General features: G+C 38.8%; 1 protein-coding gene and 1 long non-coding RNA gene across 2 annotated transcripts; one reads left to right on the top strand and one right to left on the bottom strand.

Annotated features, from left to right (window-relative positions):
• Positions 1-335: 335 nt before the first annotated feature.
• On the bottom strand, positions 336-18,380 carry LOC121247028. Its single transcript, XR_005937205.1, has 3 exons — positions 18,269-18,380; positions 12,436-12,438; positions 336-351 (listed from the first exon to the last, which is right to left on the bottom strand). It is a non-coding gene; the product is annotated as an uncharacterized LOC121247028 (long non-coding RNA).
• LOC121247027 lies at positions 1,657-3,432 on the top strand. The gene is made up of 2 exons (XM_041145360.1): positions 1,657-2,307; positions 2,973-3,432. Exons 1-2 carry the CDS (start codon positions 1,767-1,769, stop codon positions 3,050-3,052), a joined length of 621 nt encoding a protein of 206 aa, XP_041001294.1. The 5' UTR covers positions 1,657-1,766; the 3' UTR covers positions 3,053-3,432.
• Positions 18,381-25,191: the final 6,811 nt, after the last annotated feature.

The raw sequence follows: 25,191 nt of genomic DNA, 5'->3' as shown, positions 1-25,191 counted from the left end.
CAAACAAAAAAAATGTTATTTACATTAATGGGTTGCATACTTGAGCCAGCGTAATGTGATTTAAAAAAAAAATAATAATAATGGAAAAATAATAGGATTACTATCCTCTTATTACCTATTTACTACTCTTTTTTTATTTAATTTTTTTTAATTTTTTAATTTTACTTAATACTTAAAGAAGCTACAATTAGTAAAATTATATATTTTTTTAATTTTTTCTTAATGATTAAAGATGTTAACAAAAAAACTAAAAAGAAAATAATAAAAAAATAAAAAAATTTCAAATATATGTAAGTAGTAAATAAATAGTAACCCTATTACTAATTTTTTTTAATCTATTAATATAGTTAACTTCATTCTTTTTTTTTTAAGAGTAATGATATATACACAATACATTACAAAGCACATTACACAATAATATTTTTATAAAATGATGTTACTTTTATAAAATATTTTATAAAAGTATACATCATTTAAAATATTATTATATAAAATATTGTAAAAAATATTGTTTGTAAATTTTTTTTTTTAATTTTTTTTTCAACACCACTGGTGGACCCCACTACTTCTATATGAGGTCCTCACCCACCTTACCTGTTTGTTCCACCCACTAGTACAGCTGTCCCCCCTCCATGTCATCACCATAATTATTCACGCAGCATCCCCCATCTACATGCGCCTACGTACAAACGTTCATAGAAGATCATAGTTGAATAAAAAATAAAAAGGAATTATACACTTAATAAAAATAAAACAAGAATTCTATAATATAAAATAAATTATAAATTAGTATATTTTAATACGATGTTGCATATCCTAAAATTCATTTTATTATAAAATAAATTTAAGGTATTATATTATACTATACTAGTGTAAGATTTTTGTATACGCTTGCTTTTCAATACAATCATGTCAATCCATTAGAAATGAATTTTAATTTTATAAAATTGCATTTATTTTATTTATTATAAAGGAGAAACATGTTGTCGAGAGATTTGTTTCGGTTCATATGAATAAGAAACATATGTCCTCTATGGAATATGCGTTTTTTCTTTTGTTCCAATCGATATTATTCTAACAAAATTCGAACATAAATCTAAATAATATTTTAGAAAACAAGGAAATGCTTGTTGTCCCGAGGATGGTCCCCATGTAATTTTTTTTTTTTTTTTTTTAACTTAGTAATTAAAGAAGTAGATTTTAATGAAGTTGTGATTTTTTTAAAATGTTTAATGGTATAAAAAATGACTAAAAAAAAAGTTAAATAATCTTATCAAGACTCATCTTCGAACTACACCCTCGATGAGTGTAGCACCACTCATGTTACCATAGATTGAAGACTCTCTTAAAATAAAAATAATTTAATATGTAAAAATGAAAAAAATACTTAAAATTTTAATTTCTTAATTATATTTGATAAGTTAAATTTTATTTAGTAGTTCTATACCACACATTTATTTTTATTTTTTTTAAACAGATATGCGATGTGAAGTTATTGAGTAGAATAATTAATTTAATAATAAGCAATAAAATGATTTTTAGTATTTTTTAATTTATTTAAAAAAAATTAATAACTTTTTACTTTTAAAAAACTTGAGTTTTGTCAGTTTAGTGAAGAGTTAAATAGAAAAGAAAAATAAAAAGAAAGAGTAAAAAACCCTATCTGCCCTCCTTCTGGATGCAGCTTTAAAAGTGGCCTCCCTCCGTCTCTCGGATCCGCCTCAGGAAACAGAGGAGTAGTTTCCGCGAGAGAGAGAGAGGGGGAGATGGCGGACTCTCCTTGTGAATCTTGGGTTTCCTCCACGATCGGATTCCACCATAACCCAGAGAGAGAGGGAGAGATGGCGGACTCTCCTTGTGAATCTTGGGTTTCCTCCACGATCGGATTCCACCATAACCCAGAAGACGAAACTTTGGAAAGCCAAACCCAAAGCACTGCTGCTGGGATTCTGAACCAAGACGAAGAGTGGGCAAAATTGAATGTCAGTAACAAGAAGAACAAGAAGAGCCAGGTTTTGCTTGAAGGGTACGTTGAGTCTGCGGATGAAGACGACCTCACGAGGACCAAAAGCTTGACGGATGAGGATCTAGATGAGCTCAAAGGTTGCTTGGATCTTGGCTTTGGATTCAGCTATGATGAAATCCCTGAGCTCTGCAACACCTTGCCTGCGCTTGAGCTCTGCTATTCCATGAGCCAGAAGTTCATGGACGAACAGCAGAAGTTGCCAGAGAATGCTGAAGCGGCGGCCACGGACTCCTTCTCTTCTGTTGCGAGCCCGATTGCCAATTGGAGGATCTCCAGTCCCGGTGAGTGTTCTGTCTTATTTATTTTCTTGGAGAAGTTTTAATTTTTCTTGTCTATGGATGGTCTTGCCTTGGGGTGATATATAATCTCCCTGTGATGCGTTTTGATTCGGCAATGCTCTGGGTTTCTTTGGTTTTTGAGTGGAAATTTTTGGTTACCACCTGATTTTCGTGGATTAAGGGGTTTTTTGTCGATGGAGTGATGAGCCGCGTACTTTATTTTTGAAGTACCGCGATGAATTTTCCTGGAGTTATTTTTCTTTCATACGAAATTGGATAAAGACTTGAAATATAGCCTTCTCAAGGTATCCTTTAGCTGGATTGATGAACTGGGTTTCTTCTATTCTATTTTTTATTATCGGCATCATTCTAAAATTAATCTTCGAGTTATGGTTTTATTTTCTCTAATTAGATGTTCAGCAGATCAAACGATGATATCTATGGGTGAAATATGAGGATTCTTAGACCAAATCATATTAACAGTTTATAAAAGAGAGGAGATTTGTAAACTACGCTTATATGTTTGCCTTGTTTTCAGAAACTAATTCTTAGCCATCATATGCCTTCTTTGGAATTTGTTTCCTGTTTATTTTCCAAGTGTCTTGTGACTTCAATCCATGTGAACATCTGGCGTCTGATTTACACATTCTGATGCCTTTTCTGTCCAGGCGATCGTCCGGAAGATGTCAAGGCAAGGCTTAAATTTTGGGCCCAGGCTGTGGCATGTACTGTTAAATTATGCAGCTAACGGAGCTAATGAATCCATCAGTAGGGGAAAAAAGGGAAACATTTTTCTTTGCAATTGGCTGTCGTCAACCTGGACCTTCTTGTGGAGCTTTCGTTACAGTTTTCCCTCCAGGAGAAACTTTTTTCAGGAGCTAATGTTCCTGCATTTTTTTAGCTGGAGATCTAGAAACCTGCTAAACCCAAATGAGAAATGGGCAGGCTTTAGTGAAGTGGAGTTAGAGGAAGAAGAAGCAGAAGAAGGTATCTGGTTTGAAATTAACCAAAATCCAACTGAGTCTGACTTAAATTCTTCTGAGGTTAAGATTATATTATTTGATTATTTGTATTTAGCACTTTTGGATAAACAAGGATCTGAATAAATATATCTATCTTCAGCGTATTCGTTTTATCGATTTAAAATATTATTTTTTTAATATTATTATTATTTTAAGATTTAAAAAAATTAAAATTTTTATTATATTTTATATTAAAATTTAAAAAAATTATAATAATAAGTGAAATGAATTTAAACTCCAAACTAATCATTAGAGTTTAGAGTTTCACCAGCCTATTGCAGAGACCTCTGCATTTTCTGAGGTATTCTGACACTATAATGAAGAGTCAATGGCTCTGGGATGTTTAAAATAAAATGTTTTAGTATTATTATTATATTTAGATTTGAAAAAATTAAATTATTTATTATATTTTATATAAAAATTTAAAATATATGTAATAATAAAATGAAAATTTTGTGTCTCATTTCATCTCAAACCTGGCCGCCACTTTCCTCAGGGAGAATATGTTTGCCTACAACTGACGACTAAGAACAAATACATTGTTGCGTGAGCAGCCCAGAGTCCGGCTGGTTTAATTAATAAGTTGTTTATTAACATTAACTTTGACCTCATATATTAGACAGAATACAAGTTGAATAAACTCGGTTTAAAATATTAAAAATTATATAAAAAATCATATTTAAAAAATAATAATAATTTTACGTTATGAATCTTTCAAGTGCTTTAATAAATGTGGCGAATCAAGTTGCATATTTAAAAAAGCATATGTTTTTTCTTTCCTATGCAAGTAAACATTTTATTAGATAGAAAAATTAAGCAAGATACATGAGAAGGAGCAAGATACAGAAGAAAAGGTTTATGACTCACAAACTTTTGAAACTATTTCATTCCATCTCATCTCATATTTAACTATCATTAAAAAACGAATATTTCTAAATTTCAAATTTTCAAGTTTTTAACTTTTTCATCTAGACCCGTGCTTCGCCATGAGGGAGGTTGGGATGTCCAAAGGCTGGACCCGTGCTTCGCCGCGAGAGAAGTCGGGTAGTTGAAAGGCTGGAACCACTTGTTGACACTCTACGAGAAGGTAAGGTTGGCTTTGAGTTCGTTTTGTATGAACGTTTATCTTTAGCGAAGAGCGTTTATCCTTCCGACATTTTTGTTTTTGATGGCGGCTTTTTGCCATTTGGTGACAATTGTTGTTGATGCTTTCATTTTGCTATTAGTGTTAGAGTTTGTTTGTAGTAATTCGCACTAAGTGGTCGGGGAGCTTGTCGACCCCCTGGGTCCACCTTAGGTAGTTTCCGAGCCCATTTACTCATTCATGAAGGTAACCCGCGCGAGTTGGTTGTGAGGCTCGGAGGCTCATTCTTAAAAGTAATCCGCTGGCTGCGGTTATGGCACGAGTGTAAACACTCGACATTTGTTGGAGGAGATGATGTGCTTAGAGTAAGATCAGGTAGCCAAAAGATTAGACCCGTCTATAAAATAGTCAGACAATCGAGAGGCAAGACTCGCGCTTTGCCGTGAGTGAGGTTTGGCAATCGAAAGGTTGGAACCCGCCTGTTGACTCTTAGTGGAAAGGTCAAGTAGTCGGACAACCGAGAGGATAGACCCGCGCTTCGCCATGAGGGAGGTTAGGTAGTCGAAAGGCTGGACGTGCCTATTGACTCTCAATAGAAAGGTCAAGTAGTTGGGCAGCCGAGAGGCTAGACCCGCGCTTCACCGTGAAAGAGGTTGGGCAATCGAATGGCTAGACTCACCTATTGACACTTAGTAAGAAGGTAATGGAGGAGATGCTTGACTGTGCTAGAAAAGTCAAATCGGTTAGCGTAGATGATCCCTAATTACAAATGTAAGATTTGCAAACCTGAATCATCTAGCTGTAGTGTGGCAAAGGTTTGAGGCGTGCCAGCAAGGCTTGTGGGCAACCATATTTTGGCGATAACAAAGGTTTGGGGTGCCCACGTGCATGTTAATGCCAAGAAATATATTCTGATTGAGACATATTGAGACGTCTTAGCATTGCCCGAATGGGGCAGTGCAGCCGGTGTTTCGCATTGCGTGAGTGAGTCCCGACAAAGTATGTTCCCGGAGTGTACTGACACCTGGATTCCAATGGAACCTTAAGGAGTTTTGTGGAAAGAGACAGGGCGATGAAGCCGTTGTTTCTGATTTTCACTTGATTGAGTTTGTACATCACTGATTTTCTTCTTCTTTTTGTTTCTTCTTCTCTTTTTCTTTTCTCTCTTTTTTTTTGTTTTTTTTATTTGCTGAGACTGTTTGCTGCTGGGGGAGTTGTCCGCTTGCATGTTGATGCCAAGTAGTTTAGTCAGATGAAGATATATTGAGACGTCCGAGTGGTGTTCGAGTGGGGCTATATAGCCGGTGTTTCGCATCACAGGAATTGATTTGGTTAGGAAAAATGAAATTCACATAAATTACGAAAGAGACAAACAGGGTGTTTTAGCCATTGTAGCTAATTTTTGCTTGACTAAAACTGTTCACTGTCGGTTGTTGTTTCCTTCTTCTCTGTTTTTTTTAATAGCTTGTCCAACGTATACTGTGTAGCTTTGACCACTGAATGCTAAGGGACTTCATGTTTGGGCACTGTCTCTGTGGAGCTGTGTGGCCGGAGAACCACCGAGGCCGAGGAAGTTGTGTCCGAGTAGAGGGGCTCAGGTCAAGTAGTTGTTCACGTTTTGGAGGCAGAAAACGCTGGTGATGGCAACGTTGTGTCCACTGGCCGTTTTCACATACACTCCATGCTAGGCTGAGCTTAACAACCATGTTGTGGCGTGTGCAGCTCCAATGGCGAGGAGTTTTTGCACTTAATAGCCCGTGCGAGGAAAGACTTACTCGCCCAACGTCAATAAAATAAAAGTAGAAATGCTGGGAATACTTGTGACACCCCCAACCTCTGCTTGGGATGGATCGAAAACTTCGAGCGTCGAGACATGTAACACAAGATTACATACCCCTGTACATAACAATTATTACGCAATGCATCCTCCAAATGCAACTAGTAGAATGCAATATCGCCGTGGCTTAAGGTTGAAAGTATAACATTATGCCAGAATAACTAAAAATATGCCAAATGCATTAGTGACCATCATAGGTTCAAAACCACGTAGTAGCATAAGCTAAACATAAAAGTCTCCAAAGTTAAATCAAACACTTCATGCGGTCTAGAGCATAAATAATTAAGGCTATAAACATAAGGATCTAGTCCAATCTCTTCTCGAGGTTAGGCTCCTTCTCAATCAGTCGGATCCAGTGCTCTATCTAATCCGTCTTCCTCGAATCTTGACACAACTTTTATCATTCCGAGTGGGTCCACTAGGGGTGAGATTTACATGAAATTTCAGTAAGTTAACAACCAACTTGCACAAAGACAATTATGCATGAAGAATGACAAATATGAAATGCTGCATGAAATGCAGAAATAATTGTACGTGTGTCTCCCATCCAAATTTCTTAACATTTGTAGAAAAATGGAGACACATATTTTCGTTCAGAGAACCTTTTTACTTCAATTGTCAAAAAATAAAATTTTCATCATAACATTTTATCATTATTATCTATTCATAATTAATCATAACATGTGGTATCGTCACAGTTCCCCATATGCACTGTGAGTATCCACCAGTGACCTTAGTACAACTCACATTGAAATTACGTTGTTTGCAGGTTCGTTCTCAATGCATTAGTAATATAACATAACATCATAACGTGTACACCCACCAGCCTTAGGTGTCATAAAAATTTGACTTCACTCTGGCGTTCTTTAAAAAGAACCCATTTGAAGCTCGTTGACTGTTCTTCATCAACCTAGAGGTTACCACTCCATTCTTTAAACACTCCAGAGTCGACAAAGGAGTTCCATTAGAATAATTTCTCATCCTATCCTTTGGGGTCGTGACAAGAATATTTTTTTCATGCTAAGTTGAAAAAGTATTTCACGACATGTGCATATGTAGCAAGTTTTCATGTGAAAATGACAATTATAGATGCAATATGTAAAAATGGTGAAAAATATTACATGTCATGTAAGTATGAACTCAATGTATCATATAACATGATATTTTATGCTCAAAATGACAATTATGACATAAATGAAGCATTTATCAATAATTTATAAATAAGAAATATCAATGTGTAAGTTAGAGACCAACTTATAAACTTCATAAGTTTTCGAAAAAGGTCGTAGCAGCTGAAAAAAAATTCGTACTAAGTTAGGATTAATACTATTATGGGTGAGGTTCACAAAAAAGGGTTTCAAAAATGGGTATTTAAAAAAATAACCCTAAACTTTCCAAAATTGCCATTAAGGCCCTAAATTTTCACTATTTGCAAACAAATTTCAAATTCAACCAAACTTGATGGACCTTATCTTTTTGATATTCTAAAATCATCTAAATTTTTAGAATTGTAAAATTCAAAGTGGAACTAGTTCAAATACTCCTAACCCGTGGCATGCACTCTAGTTGATACCTTTAAGTGTTTTCAGCTATTGATCTCTATGAATGCATGCTTAAGCAACTTTTTTTAGTCATAAACAATTACTAAAGTCTTTAATGATATGATATAGGCTAATTCTTGGATAATCAAGTTCATCCCAACACTCAATCATGGCTAAGAACCTTAATCTTCAATAATCTTCCATTAATCAAGTTTGATATTCTTAGTGCAAATCATCAAGGTAGGCTTTCAAAATTCATTCAAATCAAGCAAAGTTCATTCTTATCCCAATCAAAAGGTTCCTATATGCTTAATCATCAAGCTTAGGTGGGACAAATAAAGTTTCAGGCCTTAATCACAAACTTACTAAAACCTATGTATGCTTTGAAGATCAAAACAAGATAGAATTAAAACTTATCATGGCATGCTTTTAATAAAAAATAAAACCTTCCGTAATCATTCTATGACATCAATAAATCATACCAAAACATACTTAAGACATGCCATACCTAAATTTCCACTTAAAACCATTTAAACATTCTAAACATCCTTAATGAACCCGGTTTTGCATTAAGCATGGTAACATTTTCTAAACTCAACCAAAATTCATTCCAACACTTAAAAAATTCAACTTGAGATGTAAACTAAGATCAAGGGCCAGAAAATTTACAAATTCCGTAGCCCACTTAAGCTCCTAGCTCAAGAAATCACAAGAACTTCTAAGAACACTCAAATTCACTCACTTTCAGTTTCTCTCAAGCTAAGGAGGAAGATTGCTCTCTATGCTCAAGGAGGGTCTGGAGATTTTGTGTGAAGGAAATGAGGGGGTGAAGGGGCCTTTTATAGGTAGCCAAAGGTGAGGGAACGTTGGCCTTGGTTCATGGGGATTGGTGGAGGTGGGCGGCGGTGAAGGGCTGAAATTTGTAGATTTGCTTCATTAGTTTGTGTCATGTTGTGTAGGGGAAAAAGTGGCTTGAAACCACCATGATTTCTTCCCTACTGTGGCTACATTTCTTCTGCAGGTGGTGGTCAAGTCGTGGGGAGGAGGAGAGATGAAAAAAAACCATCAAAACCACCCAAGGGGCTGACAGGTTCAAATGGTTTTCTTGGGCAGTTTTGATCATCACTTTGACTCTTCTTCAAGGCTGAATTGTGTGGAGGTAAGGTCATTTCTTGAAGCCTTTTTTAGGTGGTAGAAGGTGAATGGTTGGCTGCAAAGTGAATCATGGAGGTGCAGCTCAAGAAGGTGATGCAAAGGGAGGTGGTTGCTAAGTGAAGGTTTCTTGGATGCCTTTGGTTTTGTGTCTTCTTTGGGTGGGAAAACTGAGTCAAATGGTCATGATGGCCATGTGGGCTTCTTGGGGATTGGGTGGTGCTGGAGGTGGGGTGGGGTGGTGGCTTAGCCATGGCAGGAGGTTAGTTGAAACTCAACCCAACCGGTTCTCATTCAACTAGTCCCTTCATGCCATTCTATTTTGGTTAAGGACTTGGTTTTTTAAACCAATTTCATCCAAAGCTTGGTCTAGGTTTAAAGGAGTCTCATGAGATATTTAAGGACCATATTACCTTTGACAAAAAGGCACAAAAATATTGGACCTAAGGGCAAAACAGACCATGCACTCAAAGGGTACACATGTGTGCCAATTGGTGTAGTTTTTTAGTTTGATATGTCATTTCCTCTTATGACGTGTGGAGGTTTATTTAGGGTTTTAGCATGATCTAAGAGGGATGTAATTGAGAAATAAAATAAGAGAATTTCTGATCGAAAGGTTAAAGAAAGATTAAGAACGAAATTAAGTTTCGAAGCAAGGTTTAAAGATCACTAATCTTGGGTAAGTTGATTAATGGTCTTAACCATTTTTAAAACTTAATTTACGTAGTTAAAGTATGACATGGGCTTAAGGAAATCTATGGTATGGTGCATTGGGCTTTCAATAAGAAGTGTAAAAATGAAAGACGATGCTTTTGAGCCTTGATGGGCTTAAAAGGGCCATGAGTGTGGGTAAAGGGCTCATGGGCTTTTGGTCTTGAGTGAGAGGGTGTAATACCTGTCCTTGTGTTGAGACTTTTTATAAAATGATTTTAAGAAAGGACGATGTGAATTACCGTTCGTTTTAAAACTTTTTGCTTCCATGGCCAGGGTGTATGACTCTACGTTATAAAATAAAATGTGCTTTGATAATAAAAGAGGTTTACAGCAGAAAACATTAATCTTAAAATAAAAAGGCCTCTCATACAGTTAAAACTCAGACCTGGACTCCCATGCTCTTCCCCTTGGGCCGTGTCTGTCCTGACGCGCACTGCTCATTTGGTTTTTGTGGGGGAAAGGCACACATAAAAACTAAAATAAGTCAAATACTCAGTAAGCATTACTTCATACAGTTAAAATATAATAACATAGGTTTTCATTCATACATTCATCACTTCATAGATATTATACGTACATGCGACATGCATTCGTTTTGAAAACATCACTAGGCGGAGTTTTTCTTTAAAAAGAGTTTTCTTTTCATAAAACGTATCTCCCATTAGTGACTTCATTTCTTCAAGAGTTCAATGCATTCATACATTCTTTTTTATCATTTTCTTTAGCCGATACACATTGTTACGTCCCCTGTGTTGGGATTAGCAGTCTTCCTTTGGACTTGGACTCTGCCTGTGGCCATGGGTTAGGAATCCCTTTCAGTCAGGGGGCAGCAGTGGGTGCACTACTAGTACTACTTACCCGGCATTGCAATCTGCCCAGTCCTTTGGTACCCTTTTCATTCATTCATGTGGTCGTTATGTATTTTCATACATTAAACATTCAGTCCTTCCTTTCAGTTCAGTCATTTCCTTTCATTCAATCCTTTTCATTTAACAGTTCGTTCATGGAAAAACGTCATTTAAAAACATGGGCTCAAACATCATCTTTCATGGCATCCATAAAGCATCAGTTCGTAGGGACATTTTAAAATACTTTCTTCGTGTCGTTTAAAGCATCACTTAAAGCACGAGGCATTAGCCTGACATCTCATTTCGTGAAAAATAGATACAATAGATATTGCGTATAGTCATTCATTCACATGCATACAATTAATACTTTGGTTGAATAAAAATGGGCTACCAAGAAGGGCCATACATACGTATACCTTTGAACACTTAGCACGCTTTTCATAAAACATCATTTCATCTCGTTTCGTAAGGCATCATAAGGGAAAAACATTTCATTTTCCATTTCATATCGTTTAGAAAACTCTAGAAGAGTATGAACATAATACTTGGACTTTATGCCATACTCATTTCATGTAGTATATTCATGTGTGTGTCAGATGGCAACATACATGCATACACATAACCTTGACGTCATTTTCTATCTAGTGCATAAGCAACTAAACTTAGAATAGAACTATACTTCACTTGAAACACTCTCCTTCTATCCCGTGCTCTTACGTATCCCTTACTTTCGGGATCCTCTTACGGTCACTACCTCTTCCAAACTCAATGTTCTACTACGAGTGCTTACCCATTAAAGTGAACCTCTATGATTCACCCTAGGGTCAAGACACTAAGACTTTTGTTTTATTCTTCCTATTGACCACATTCCAACGCATGATTCCGACAGACGAAATCACGCATCCCGATCCTAGACAATTCACCCGTCACTACCTTCATGCATCTTAGCTCACATTAAATCCTCATTCCCATCCATACACGCCACAAGGCTTTAGGCCAACTCTGAGGCTTAAGCACCATGTAACCGTGCTTAGGACAAATTACCCATTACATATTGTGAATCTGTCTGGCACATGTGTCTAACCAGATGTACATGTAACCTATCTTTTTATCACCTAAGACCAGCATATAACTCGTTGATCACCCGCTTGTGTAAACAAGCCCATACGCCGATACTAACCTTCTCTTAACTCGGCTAGTATGACTCTTCATGCTACACATCCCTCTTGACAGTTCATCACAACACTTAACAAGACAAGACTCCATTCATAACTACACCTTACGTCACGTCATAGATCGAGATTACTCCCAAGCTACACCGTGACCTTGCAATGTCACCTAACATCCCGCTACATCACTCTTATGCTAACTCCTCACTCATTATAAGCACGACTTCTTGCTTAACCATGTCATTTTGTGGCATTCCCCCGTCATGCTTCCGTTGAGCCACTCTTACATTTGTTTTGTCACTTCACACATACTCCTAATAATAAGTCAACTACACGCTGACACCTGTCACCTCATACTACAGATCGCATCACAGCTACTTCGGGACACTGTTCCACAATTCCCGACACTACTTATCAAGCTCTATGCCCATTAACTACGCAACCATCCTTATCTTTCCAACACGTCACACGGTGTATCGCTTCACCTCATGGAGTACACTCCACATGTACTCCATTCACACACGCTACGCCACATCACCATTACGGCATACATGCCATATGGTGCATCACTCCGCTACATGGAGTACACTCCACGTGTACTCCCTTCACACACTATGTCGCATCACTACTACAGTGCACACTTCACACCCACACTTCACAGCACAGTCCACAACACTTCACAACACACTACATAGATACACCCTACACTTCACTACACAGCGAACTTCACAATTACTAACAACACAATCTACAACCTAACCAACCAACTAACATAATAACGAAGGTAAGGGAAAGAGAGTTATATCATTGACGGGATAACCCGTGCGTTGCTCGCTGTCTGGCATGGCCAGTAGCGTCGGAAGCCACTAACTTGGGCGGTAGCGGTCACTACCATGACCTTACAACGGGACTATCTTAGGGACCGGATCTAGGATTCTGGTGGGTGGATCTAGGCTATACGAGGGTGGCCAACATGGTGGGGAGTCCATGGGTGGTGACTAAGGCCGTGTACAGTGGCGATTACCACATATAGTAGTTGTTTGGGTCATTGAAGATGGCTACAGGTGCGGATTTATGCGTAAAAGGGTTGGGTCATGGTCATGGGGTGGTGGTCTCATGGTGGTGTCGAGATGGCATACGTTGAAGACACAGCAGCTCGTGGAGGAGTTTAGGCTGTGGGTTTCAACATGGGAAATTGGAGGGAGGGCTTGACTGGTCATGGGCTAGCCATGGAGGGCTTAGGGGGTTGCTGATGGAGCTGTGGTGGCGAGGTGGAGGTGGCACGGCGGCCTACGGCGACGGATCTAGGCCAAAGGGTGGAGGAACACCCGCAAGAGAGTGAGAGAGCATGGGGGAGCTAGGCGGCTGGGCTGGGCATGGGGGCGTCTAAGGGAGGTCGCCGATTAGAGGAGGAGCCTCTAGTGGTGGTGCGGTGGCCTTGGGAGGCGGAGCTCTGTTGTAGGTATAGTGAATCCATGTGTGCGGTCTAGGGAGGAGTTAAGGCGGCTAGGTTCGGTAGAGGGTGGCCAGGGAAGGCCCATGGTGGTCCTTAGTGGCCTGGGTGGCTGTGTACGGTGGCGCTAGGAGTTGCGCATGGTGAAGCCGTGCGTGAGGAGCTGCGGGAGTGCATGGGAGAGGGTGGTTGTGAGATGGAGGTTGGGTTCGATGGTGGGAGCTCGCTGGCGTGAGAGGGAGTCACCGGTGGTGGCGGTGAGGCTGGGTGGCACACGGCGACGCTGAGCTAGGCTAAAGGAGATTCGGCTGAGGAAGAGGGGCCGTACGCGTGAGTTGAGTGAGAGGGAGGGGAGAGAAAGGGAAAGGGAAAAGTGAGGGAGAAAGGCTAGGGGCTTGGGTATTTAATCTAAACCCTTCATCTTGGGATCTTCAAAACGATCTAACGGTAAGATATTAAACACCGATTTAACTTAAAAACACTGAGAGGAATTAAGATAGAATATTATTTAAACTAAACTTTAGTTTATAGAATAATATTCCCTCATCATTAATAAAATGATGAAGTCTTGCATAATATCTTTAAGAGAATAAAACCATCTAATTTATTAGAGTTTCAACATAATTTAAATATTATAATATTTTAAATAACTGAAATTACATTGATGAAATGATTTTCTACAATTATAATATTTTTGAAACTCTTCAAAACTATTATAATTGTCTTACTTAAAATCAGGCTTAGTCAAATAACATCGGGAACATCCCATTTAAAATACTCTTGGCTTTAAACAATGAGCTAGCTTTAGAAATCACATAGTATCTTTAAAAACATGACATCGAGATTTGACACGCATTACGAGACTCGCAGTCGTTAGAGAGAAGGGACAGATTGATACAGAAGGGCCTTGTTTTCCAAATTTGAAGGATTAAAAAGAGGCCTTAAGTCCACCAAGGTGGGGCTTGAAAGTGCTTGACTTGTCCTAATTGGGCCATGGGTCAGTTCTACACCAAATTTGTCCCATAAGCCTTAAGCCTTCTTTATACTTGGGCCAAGGCTATCTACTAAGGGCTCGTTTGTTTTCAGAGATGAGATGAGATGAGATGAGATTAAAGTTAAAAAGTTGAATAAAATATTGTTAGAATATATTTTTTAATATTATTTTTATTTTGGGATTTGAAAAAGTTGAATTGTTTATTTTATTTTGTGTGGGAATTTGAGAAAGTTGTAATGATGAAGTGAGATGAGATGAGATGAGATGAGATGAGATGTTTCCTGAAAGGTTTGGTCTAAGATTTCTAAGACTTGGCCCATAAATGTTCTAAGGTCCTAAAGACCTTACTAGAATCACTAATGGGCTTGCATCTCTAATCCTTTGCTTAATGATACTAAGTGCCAGGTTCTAAACTAATTCCACTGTCAACATTGAAGTAAGTAATAAAACATTCAAACAAAATAATATGATAAAATAATAAAAAAATATAAAAAATATAATTAAAGCCCAAAATCATAAGCTTAATCTAGAGATTTTAAAGGTTAATCCTAATGGTTAATTAGGCAGGGTGTTACATCCTCCCCCCTTAAAACAAGATTTCGTCCTCAAAATCGGGGCCAAAGGAAGACATGCAATAAGCAAAAGTCAAGTGTGACTCACCAACCGTGCTAAAGCTCAGGGCTCGATGGGGGTCTCTCATTACCATCTTTTGACCTAAGTTTGGTAATAGTACTCATCCTTCTCCGAATCATAGAAGGCGTTAACTCTTTGCTCATGGTGTCTCCACTGCCTATATTCTTCGTCCTCAAGCTAGGTGTTTTCCTCCTCACGAAAACGAATGCGACTCGGGGAAGAGTCAGAAATATCTTATGTGTCGAGGGGAGTGGAGTCAGGAATAAGTCGCTCTTACTCTATCTGTTGTTGCTCAGCTACCTGGCTCAACTCAGGCTAATCTGGTGTAACTAAGGGAGTTGATCTCATACGACATCTAAGCCATCTGGTCCTTGTCTCTCCCATCCAACGGACGAGGTCATAAGGCTGACACTCCTCATGTGGTAGTGCCCTCCTCAGATGGATGTTACCTCTCCCATCATGGTCGAGGATGTGAGTCTTATGGTACTCCAGCCTTTTCTACTGAGCCCAAAATGTGTAACCAAACGGTCTAGTCGTCTCTGCCACTGCTCGGCTCTTAGCCTCTGAAGTCGACTGCGGGTCATATAAGTCCAACATGCAATCCTACCATTACCAGCCATGGTGCAACTAAAAATGACGAGAACGAATGCAGATCACACGACAAAATAACAATGGATGCCATGCATGAATGGATGCCAATGCCATGATGCGATGTCAAACAATTCTCAGGCCAAACAAATAAGGGTATTTGTTTCTCATATCAGCTTCTTTTTCCCATGTAGCTTCCTCAATATCATGATTCCACCATAGAACCTTAACCAAAGGAATTTTTCAATTCTGAAGTTCCTTGTCCTTCCAATCTGTGATTTGAACATGAACTGTTTCATAAGTTAGGTCAGGATGGAGCGAAATATCCCTCGTATCAACAACTGATAGTATTTGTCCCTTGAAACTCTTCTTGAGGGAAGATACATGGAAGACATTGTGAATTCCTTGGAAGTCAGCGGGAAGATCCAGTCTATAAGCAACTACTCTTACTTTTTCCAGTATCTCATAGGGTCCTACGTATCTTGGGCTTAGTTTCCCTTTCTTTCCAAACCAAACGACTCCTTTCATGGGTGATACTTTAAGATAGAACCAATCGCCAATTTCGAACTCGAGGTTCCTTCTTCGACATTTGGCATAGCTCTTCTACTTATCTTGGACAGCCTTCATCATTTCCCTTATTAGTTGGATTTGATCCTTCATTTCTTGAAGAATCTCTACACCATAAATATTTCCTTCTCCTGCTTCATCCCAGTATAAGGGAGACATGCACTTCCTTCCATATAAAGTTTCGTAAGGTGCCATTTGAATGGTGGTCTGGAAGCTATTATTGTAGGCAAACTCAATTATGGGTAAGAGCTTCTCCCAATCATCATTTTCTTGCAAAACACACTCCCTCAGCATGTCCTCCAAATTCTAAATTGTCCGTTCAATTTGCCCATCAGTTTGAGGGTGATAAGCACTACTAAATTTCAACTAGGTGCCTAGAGCGTCCTAAAGGCCTTGCAAAAAATGAGAGGTCAAATGCATATCCCTATCTGATACAATCGTTTTTGGAACTCCATGTAGTTGCACTATTTCTGACACGAATAGCCAAGTAAACTTCTCCATAGGGTCGGTATTAATCATTGCCAAAAAGTGAGCACTTTTTGTTAAGCAATCGACCACGTCCCAAATAGAGTTATTTCCCCTCGAAGTTCTTAGTAACCCGATTACAAAGTCCATGGATGTGTCCTCCCATTTCCATTCTGGGATTGGAAGTGGCTGTAAATCTCCAACGGGTCTTTGATGCTCTGCTTTGACTGTTCTACAAACTGAGCGTCTATTAACATACTCTGCTACATCTTTCTTTAAGCCTTCCCACAAAAAAGTGTTGCTTCAAATCTCGATATATCTTTGTGCTTCTTGGGTGAGCCGTGTATGGAGTCTAATGCACTTTCCTTAATTTCTTATCCTTGATTTGCTGATCAATTGGAATAACCTTTCAATCTTGATAGTACAATAATCCATCATCTTTGAGGGGTGAAACCTTTTAGACCCTCCTTCTTTTCCACCTTCTACTTGATTTCTACCCATTTGGGATCCTCCATCTGATACTTTTTCACCTCTTCCCACTCTAATGGTACAATTTCTTGTACAGTGGTCAGGGATGCCTCGGCAGGAAGATCCTTCATCACTAAACTCCTCATGTCGTGCAGAAAGGACTCCATTTCCAAGGTGGGGCCCATGGGATCATCCTCTTGCCAGGGTGATACTTGATTTTACATTGGTAGTCGCTAATAGTTTCTAACCACCTTCTCTACCTCATATTTACATTTTGCTAACTGAATAAGTACTTGAGGCTCTTGTGATCAGTGTAGATTTCACATTTTATGCCATACAAGTAATGCCTCCAAATCCTTAAAGCGAAAACTACGACGGCTAGTTCCAAGTCATGGGTGGGGTAATTCTGCTCATAGTTTTTCAGTTGTCGTGAAGCGGATACTACAACCTGCTCTTCTTGCATGAGCACACATCCAAGTCCTGATTTGGATGCATCACTGAAAACCACGTAGGGTTTATGGGATTCAGGTAGGACTAGTACTAGCGCGGTTGTGAGCATTCCCTTGAGTTCTACAAAACTTTGCTCACACTTCTCTGTCCAAATATACTTAGTGTTCTTTTTGGTTAAGGCAATAAGGGGTCCTGTCAGCTTAGAGAATCCCTCCACGAATCGCCGATAGTAACCAGCTAATCCCAGGAAACTCCAAATTTCATGCACATTAGTCGAACGCTTCCAGTTTACCACAACTTCGATCTTGTTGGGATCAACTGATACTCATTGACTTGAGATTACGTGCCCTAAAAATTTTATCTCCTTGAGCCAAAACTCACATTTGCTGAATTAGGCATACAACCGATGTTCTTTTAGCCTTTCTAGTGCCAAATGGAGATGCTGTGTGGCGCCCTCGACCCCCACGTGTTATTTTTGTGGAGCTCGTGATACCGGGATGATGACCACACGGATCATGCACCCCAACAACCAGTGCTCAAAGTGTGTATAACATGCAATAAATGTACAAAATAATATTCGTAGCGGAGAAAATAAAAGGTCTTTCTTTATTAAGTACCAGAATTGGTTCAAAAACAGTAAAATAACTTTACAAGGATTATACAGTCTTCCAACAGATAATGTAACGAAAACAAATAACATAAGGGAAAGAAATCCCAAAACGCTGAACATCATATCAGCAACTTAAGCTTCTGGCAGAGTCGGTCCTTCAGGTTCATACTCGGACTCTGCGTCAAACTCTACGACACCATAAAATTTACTTAACCAAAACAACATCTAAGAGATTTAAAACACATTAATAATCACGTGTCCCCATACGGACAGAATAACAACCCACATTCATTTTTCCCAATAATACAGTTTTAATACTCACACCAAAAATCCCATTTTTCATCCCAATCATAATTATTACAAAATTACGCATGCACCACGGTCTCCCTTATGGACCGTCTGCACACCCTAGCTCTCTTTGTCACATCATGGGTAACGTCCGTGCATGAGACTTCATAACGAGCGATGCCCAGTTCCGCGCCCAGCACGTACATGGCCAAACATCCTCTAACCTCGCCAGTCAAAAGGTCACGGAATCTGTACGAGAGCGTTACCGTCTTGTTCGTTCCCGTCGTCGCCCTACGACAACTCAGGGGACGTCACGTTAGTCTGTTATGCTCCCGAGTGACCAGAGGAGCTCCTCCGAGATAATGCCCCATCTCAGCTTGGGGTCGTGATACACACACACCCACATGTTCAGTCACAGTTGCAAACAGACCATGTGACATCACAACACAATTTTAATAAAACGATAAATATGCATTACAATAGTTTATTGGAATAAATATTAAATATCTCATTTACAATAAAATAATCCTCCATTTACAATTATACAGTTTCACAAATACACGCGTAATCCCAACCTCCAATCCGGCCCAAGGCCCAATTCCAACAACTCCAATTAACAATTACAACCCAATACTTCAACGGCCCAAGGCCCAATTCCCAACAAAACCAACAGATCAACAATACAACACAATTATAATAACGTCAATTTAAATCACTTGATTCGCGATGGAAAATTACATACACACGAAGTTAAGAAATTCTGAAAGATCACTCCAAAGGGCGTTGTTCAAGGTGGCGGCACAACGGCGGCAAATGGTGAAATCAGTGACTTTTCTAGTGGGTTCTCTCAAAAGAATTCGATCTAAGAACAAGGTTTTGAGAAACTCCACACACGGCAATTCCAACAATTCACCAAAATAAACCAATTGCAATACACAATTTTAGAACAAAACCAAGCACGACAATCACTTCACAATCTCTCGGATTCACCCAAAATTTCACAGACCAAAACACTAAACAACTAGAAATGAAGATGGTTTAGACAAGAGAGGAAGGAAGAGGAACTCGGAAGAATTAAGTAGCAGAAGCCGTGGCCTATTTATAGGCCAAGAATGGCGGTTTGCGGGGCATGCGTGTCGCACGGGTGGAAGAAGAACAATGCGGCAGCTCAAGTCGTGGAGGAGATGCGTGGCCGAGAGGGTTGCGTGGTGAAGCTGCGGGTTGACAGCAGCCCTTGGTGTTCATGCCGAAAGGCACGGAGGCAACAATGGAAGCTTGAGGTGGAAAGGGGGCCGCGTGGAGCGGTAGCTGGATAGTAGCTCTTCGGAAATACCCAGTTGAATGACACCGAGTAGAACAATGGAAGGAGGAGGTGACAATGGCAGTAGCTGGTTCATGAAGAAGCTGGAAACTGGTAGAAGAATGAAGAAGAAAAGAAGAAGGAGGAAGAAGAGAGGGTCGGCACATGGAGAAAGTGATGGAACCCTAAGGGGTTCACACCAAACGACGCCGTTTAGCTAAATGAGGGGCTGGGCTTCAGACCAAACGGCTGGGCCACAAGTAATTCACACAGGTTGGGTTGGAACTGGCTCACCGAACTCACACACCCACGGCCCACAATGAAAAAAACACACACACACAGAGCCTAGCAAAATAAAAACATAATAAATTAAAAAGCTCAAAATAAAAACACACCAAAAATATCATAATATAAATAAATAAATAATAAGGAAAATAAAACTCAAAATAAAACACACCAAAATAAATTACAATAACAAAAATAAATAAAATAACACACTTATAAAATAAATTATAAACACAAGATTTTATGGATCTCACATGCTGCTTGTGATCTTCTTCGCTCCTTGAGTATATCAATATATGATCAATGAATATGATGATCAATGAATATGACAACAAAGCTATCCAGGTAGGGTCTGAATACTCTCTTCATCATATCCATGAATGTGGCAGGGGCATTGGTTAGACCAAAAGACATCACTAAGAATTCATAGTGACCGTATCTAGTCCAAAACGTTGTTTTAGGGGTATCCTTCTCCCTAATCTTGAGCTGATGGTAACCAGACCTTAAGTCTATCTTTGAGAACACTGATGCTCCTTGCAATTGATCTAACAGGTCATCGATACGCAATAACGAGTACTTATTTTTAACCGTTACTTTGTTCAATTCCCTATAATCAATGCACATTCTTAATGATCCATCCTTTTCCTTAACGAACATAACTGGTGCTCCTCAAGGTGATGAACTAGGTCAAATAAATCCCTTCTCCAGTAGCTCTTCTATATGCTCCTTTAGTTCTTTTAGTTCTAGAGGGGCCATATGATAAGGAGCTTTATGGACAGGGGTTGTAGCGAGTTCTAGTTCTATAATGAACTATGTTTCTCTATCAGGGGTAATCTAGGTAGATCGTCAGTGAAAACCTCGGGATACTCCTCAACTATAGGAATCCCTTGAATCTCCTTATTACCACCATAGTCCTCCAATATGAATGCTAAGTACGTTGTGGTGCCATTAGCGATGCACTTCCATGCTTGCAAAGCCGAAATCAGAGAGGGGGTAACCTTCACAGTCCCTCTCGTATGACGGATTTGCCCACCTACGGATGAATCAAAGATAATTTCCTTGCTCCGACAATCTATTTGAGCATAGTGTTTGGATAGCCAGTCAATTCCTAGTATAATGTCGAACCCTAGTTGGTCGAAGACGATCAAGTCAACTTCCATCAATCTTTCCTTCAGGGTTATAGGATAGTTTTTTAATAGGTGGGTACAGTTGATCATGCTCCCTTCAAGAATTGACACTACTATAGCTTGAGGTAACGTTTGAGTTTGTAGGTTACACGTGCATGCAAACGCCGTAGACACAAAAGACCTTGTAGTGCCAGAGTCAAATAAAGCGCAAGCCGTGTATTCGTATAACGTGATTTTACCTAAGCAGCTATAAAGATAACTAATTTCTAAAGAGGGGTATTTAAAGAAAATACCAGTGATGACTTTCGTCTCTTCCTCCTCGGGTATCTCCTCGTTGATTTCTCTAGGGGTGATGGCGTATACATAAGCTTGAATAGGTGTCCTCTGATTGGGCCGATTGTTAGGAGCGTTCTTTCCACCTTGTGCATTCTGAGGGCACTCTAGAATCATATGCCCTGACTGGCCGCATCGAAAACATACTCCTAAGCCCACTCGACATTCTCCACCGTGATTCTTTTCACACTTTTTGCAAGTAGTTGGTGGAGCTGTCATAATGCCTTTGCCCTTTTTGGCTCCTTGAATAATCATTCTTTTGGCATTATCTCCTCTTGCAAAGAAGGAAGAAACCCTTTTTCTCTCAAGGTTAATCTGGGCTAGCACACTCCATTGTTCTGCTTCAGTTATTGTAGCTAGATTAACCAATTCCTGGAAATTGTTAATACGGAACCCAACTACGTAGCTGCGAATCCTGGGTTGTAGTCCTCCTTGGAACTTCTGAGCCTGCATCTTTTCAGTGGCGATCAGATGTGGAGAAAACCTCCCCAGCTCTATGGATTTCATAACATATTATTCAACTGAGAGATTGCCTTGCAACAAAGTGGCAAACTCTTGAGCTTTTTAGGTCTTCATCAATTCAGGGAAGAATTGATTATCAAACTCTTCTTTGAACCTATCCCAGGTCAAAACTGTGATATTGCCCAACTCTCTTATTAAAAGTTGTCTCTTTGTATCTCACCAAATACCGGGTTCTCCTTGAAGCAGATGCCTCGCGTACTGCACTTTCTACTCCTTAGTACAATCACTAATCGCGAAGGTCCAGTCGAGATCTAGTAGCCACTTGTTGGCCTTCATGGGTCATTCAGTTCCCATGAAATTAGGGTATTTGTATATCAGAAACTTTATATGAACACCCTCAATTCTCTTGTCTCTCAAACTGCGGGTGTTGTTGGTTTTGACTCAGGATCACCACCTATTGTTGTTTCATAGTTTTCTTCATTTGACGAATTGCGTTCGCCAAGTCACGTCCTCCTTCAAAACAACGGTCCTAATCATGTCGGGCATTGGATCCTTCAAGGTTTCTTTCCTTTCTTTCACGTGCCATGCTGCTTTAGTTCTCCAAATCTTGTGGGGCACGTGTATTATATCCAATTCCTGCTATAAGATTTCAAGCCTAACAAGTCTATAGATTAAATCATATACTCTGGCATATTATTCCTAAAGACATGTGGGTTTACCCAGAGACGTAATTGATCTGATACCACACGCCCCCAATCTCTGCTTGGGATGGAATGGAGACTTAGAGCGTCGGGACATGTAACACAAGGTTACATACCCCCCTCCACCCGATACATGATAGTTATTACGCAATGCATCCTATAAATGCAACTAGCAGAATGCAATATTCGCATTGGATTAAGGGTGAAAATATAACTTCATGCCAGAATAACTAAAAATATCCCAAATGCATTACTGACCATCATATGTTCAAAACCACATAATAGCATAAGATAAACATAAAAGTCTCCAAAGTTAAATCAAACACTTCATGCATTCTAGAGCATGAAGAATAAAGACTATAAACATAAGGATCAAGTCCAATCTCCTCTCAAGGTTAGACTCCTCCTCAATTAGTCGGATCCAATGCTCCATCTAATCCGTCTTCCTCAAATTCTTACACAACTTCTATCATTCTGAGTGGGTCTACAAGGTGTGAGATTTACATGAAATCTTAGTAAGTTAACAACTAACTTGCACAAAGATAATTATGTATGAAGAATAATAAATATGAAATGCAGAAAAAAATTGTACGTGTGTCTCTCATCCAGATTCCTTAACATTTTCAGAAAAACAGAGACATATGTTTGTTCAGAGAACATTTTTTACTTCAATCGTCAAAAGATAAAATTTTCATCTAATCATAACGTGTGGTATCGTCACAGTTTCCTATATGCACTGTGAGTACCTACCGGTGACAGTAATGCAACTCACGTTAAAACTATGTTGTCTGCAGGCTCGTTCTCAATGCATTGGTAATATAACATAACATCATAACATGTACACCCACCAGCCTTAGGTGTCATAAAATTTTGACTTCGCTCTGGTGTTCTTTAAAAAGAACCCATTCGAACCCGTTGACTGTTCTTTGTCAACCTAGGGGTTTCATTCATTTTTTTAAACATTTCAGAGTGGACAGAGGAGTTCCACTATGATAATTTCCCATTCTAGCCTTTGGGGTCGTGACAAAAATATTTTTTTCATGCTAAGTTGGAAAAGTATTTCCTGATATGTGCATATGTAGCAAGTTTTTATGTAAAAATGACATTTATAGATGCAATATGCAAAAATTGTGAAAAATATCACATGTCATGTAAATATGCACTCAATGTAACATATAACATGATATTTTATGCTCAAAAGGACAATTATGACATGAATGAAGCATTTATCAATAACTCATAAATAACTTGTCAATGTGCAAGTTAGATGCCAACTTACAAACTTCTTAAGTTTTCAAAAAATGCCGTAGCGGTTGAAAACAAATTCGTACTAAGTTAGGATTAATAATATGATGGGTGAGGTTCACAAACAAGTGCTTCCAAAATGTGTATTTACAAAAATATCCCTAAACTTTTCAAAATTGCCATTAAGGCCATAAATTTTCATTATTTGCAAACAAACTTCAAATTCAACTAGACTCATGGACCTTATATTTTTGATATTTTAAAATCATCTAAACTCTTGGAATTGTAAAATTCAAAGTGGAACTAACTCAAATACTCCCAACTCGTGGCATGCACTCTAGTTGATGCTTTTAAGTGTTTTCAACTATTGATCCCTATAAATGCATGCTTAAGCAACTTTCTCTCTCTCTCTCTTTTCTTTTTTGATAGTAAGAAAATTCCATTATAGAAGGACAGACTTACAAGGAAGCCTTATCAACCCAAACAATTTTGGATATAGGCGTTGGAATCACATCCTCCCACATTACAACATTATCTACATGCTAAGCATAACGAACCAACCCATGGGCAGCTTAATTACCTAATCTATGGACATGTTGGACTAAACATAAGTTAAACCTTCTCATAAGAAACTTTCTTGCAGTACATGAAATAATATTGAGAAAGCAACAACTGTTTCATCTTGAATAGCCTTGATCATCACCAAACAGTCACTTTCAAGAACTAGCTAAGTAATCCCTCTTTGCATACAGAATTGTAGGCCTCTAAACATTGCAAGAAGCTCCACTGCCTCAGGCTCAGCAACATTTTATTCTTTCATACTAACAGCAAATAAGACTTCACCACTTTGGTCTCTTCGAATTGCCCCCACTCCTGCCCTCTGTTGGTCTGAAAACATGGCTCCATCAACATTGAGTTTAACCAAACGAGAAAGAGGTGGCTGCCATTTGCAATAATGCTTCAGATTTGATTGTGGTGACTACATCTAATCCTAAGCATATTTTTGCAAAGACAGAGCTTGAGTTACAATCTGTTTTGGACTGATAACTATCTTGTCATGAACAATCTTGTTTCTTCTAAACCAAAAACCCCATGCCAGTAAAAAGAACAACCCCATATTGTTTCATTATTGTGCACAGTAGGTAACACCTGTCTCCAAGTTTCTTGTATCAAATGACAGTGCAATAAAGCATGTGATATGCAATATGGCACATTAGTGCACAAACAACAAATGGGATCCACGTTGACATGTTTATGTATCATATTCTCTGTAGTTGGCAGACAATTCTTACATGCTCTCCAAACAAATATTTTCACCTTATGGGGTATCTTCAACTTCCATAGACTTTTCCATAAAGGAAAAAGTTGGTGGTAATGTGAACTTTCAACATCTGACCCAACCTTTCTATTTGTCCAGAGCTTGTAGGCTGTTTTGACTGAAAATCTTCCATCCTTTGCTAGCTTCCATATAATCTTGTCTTCCCCACCCTCTGGATTAAGAATTATCTTTAGCATATCATTAATAATGCTTGGATTGAAGGAAGCTCGAAG

This window comes from Juglans microcarpa x Juglans regia, chromosome 1S (assembly GCF_004785595.1).
Source record: "Juglans microcarpa x Juglans regia isolate MS1-56 chromosome 1S, Jm3101_v1.0, whole genome shotgun sequence".
Taxonomy (NCBI): domain Eukaryota; kingdom Viridiplantae; phylum Streptophyta; class Magnoliopsida; order Fagales; family Juglandaceae; genus Juglans; species Juglans microcarpa x Juglans regia.
This window is presented reverse-complemented; position numbering and strand designations above follow the sequence as displayed.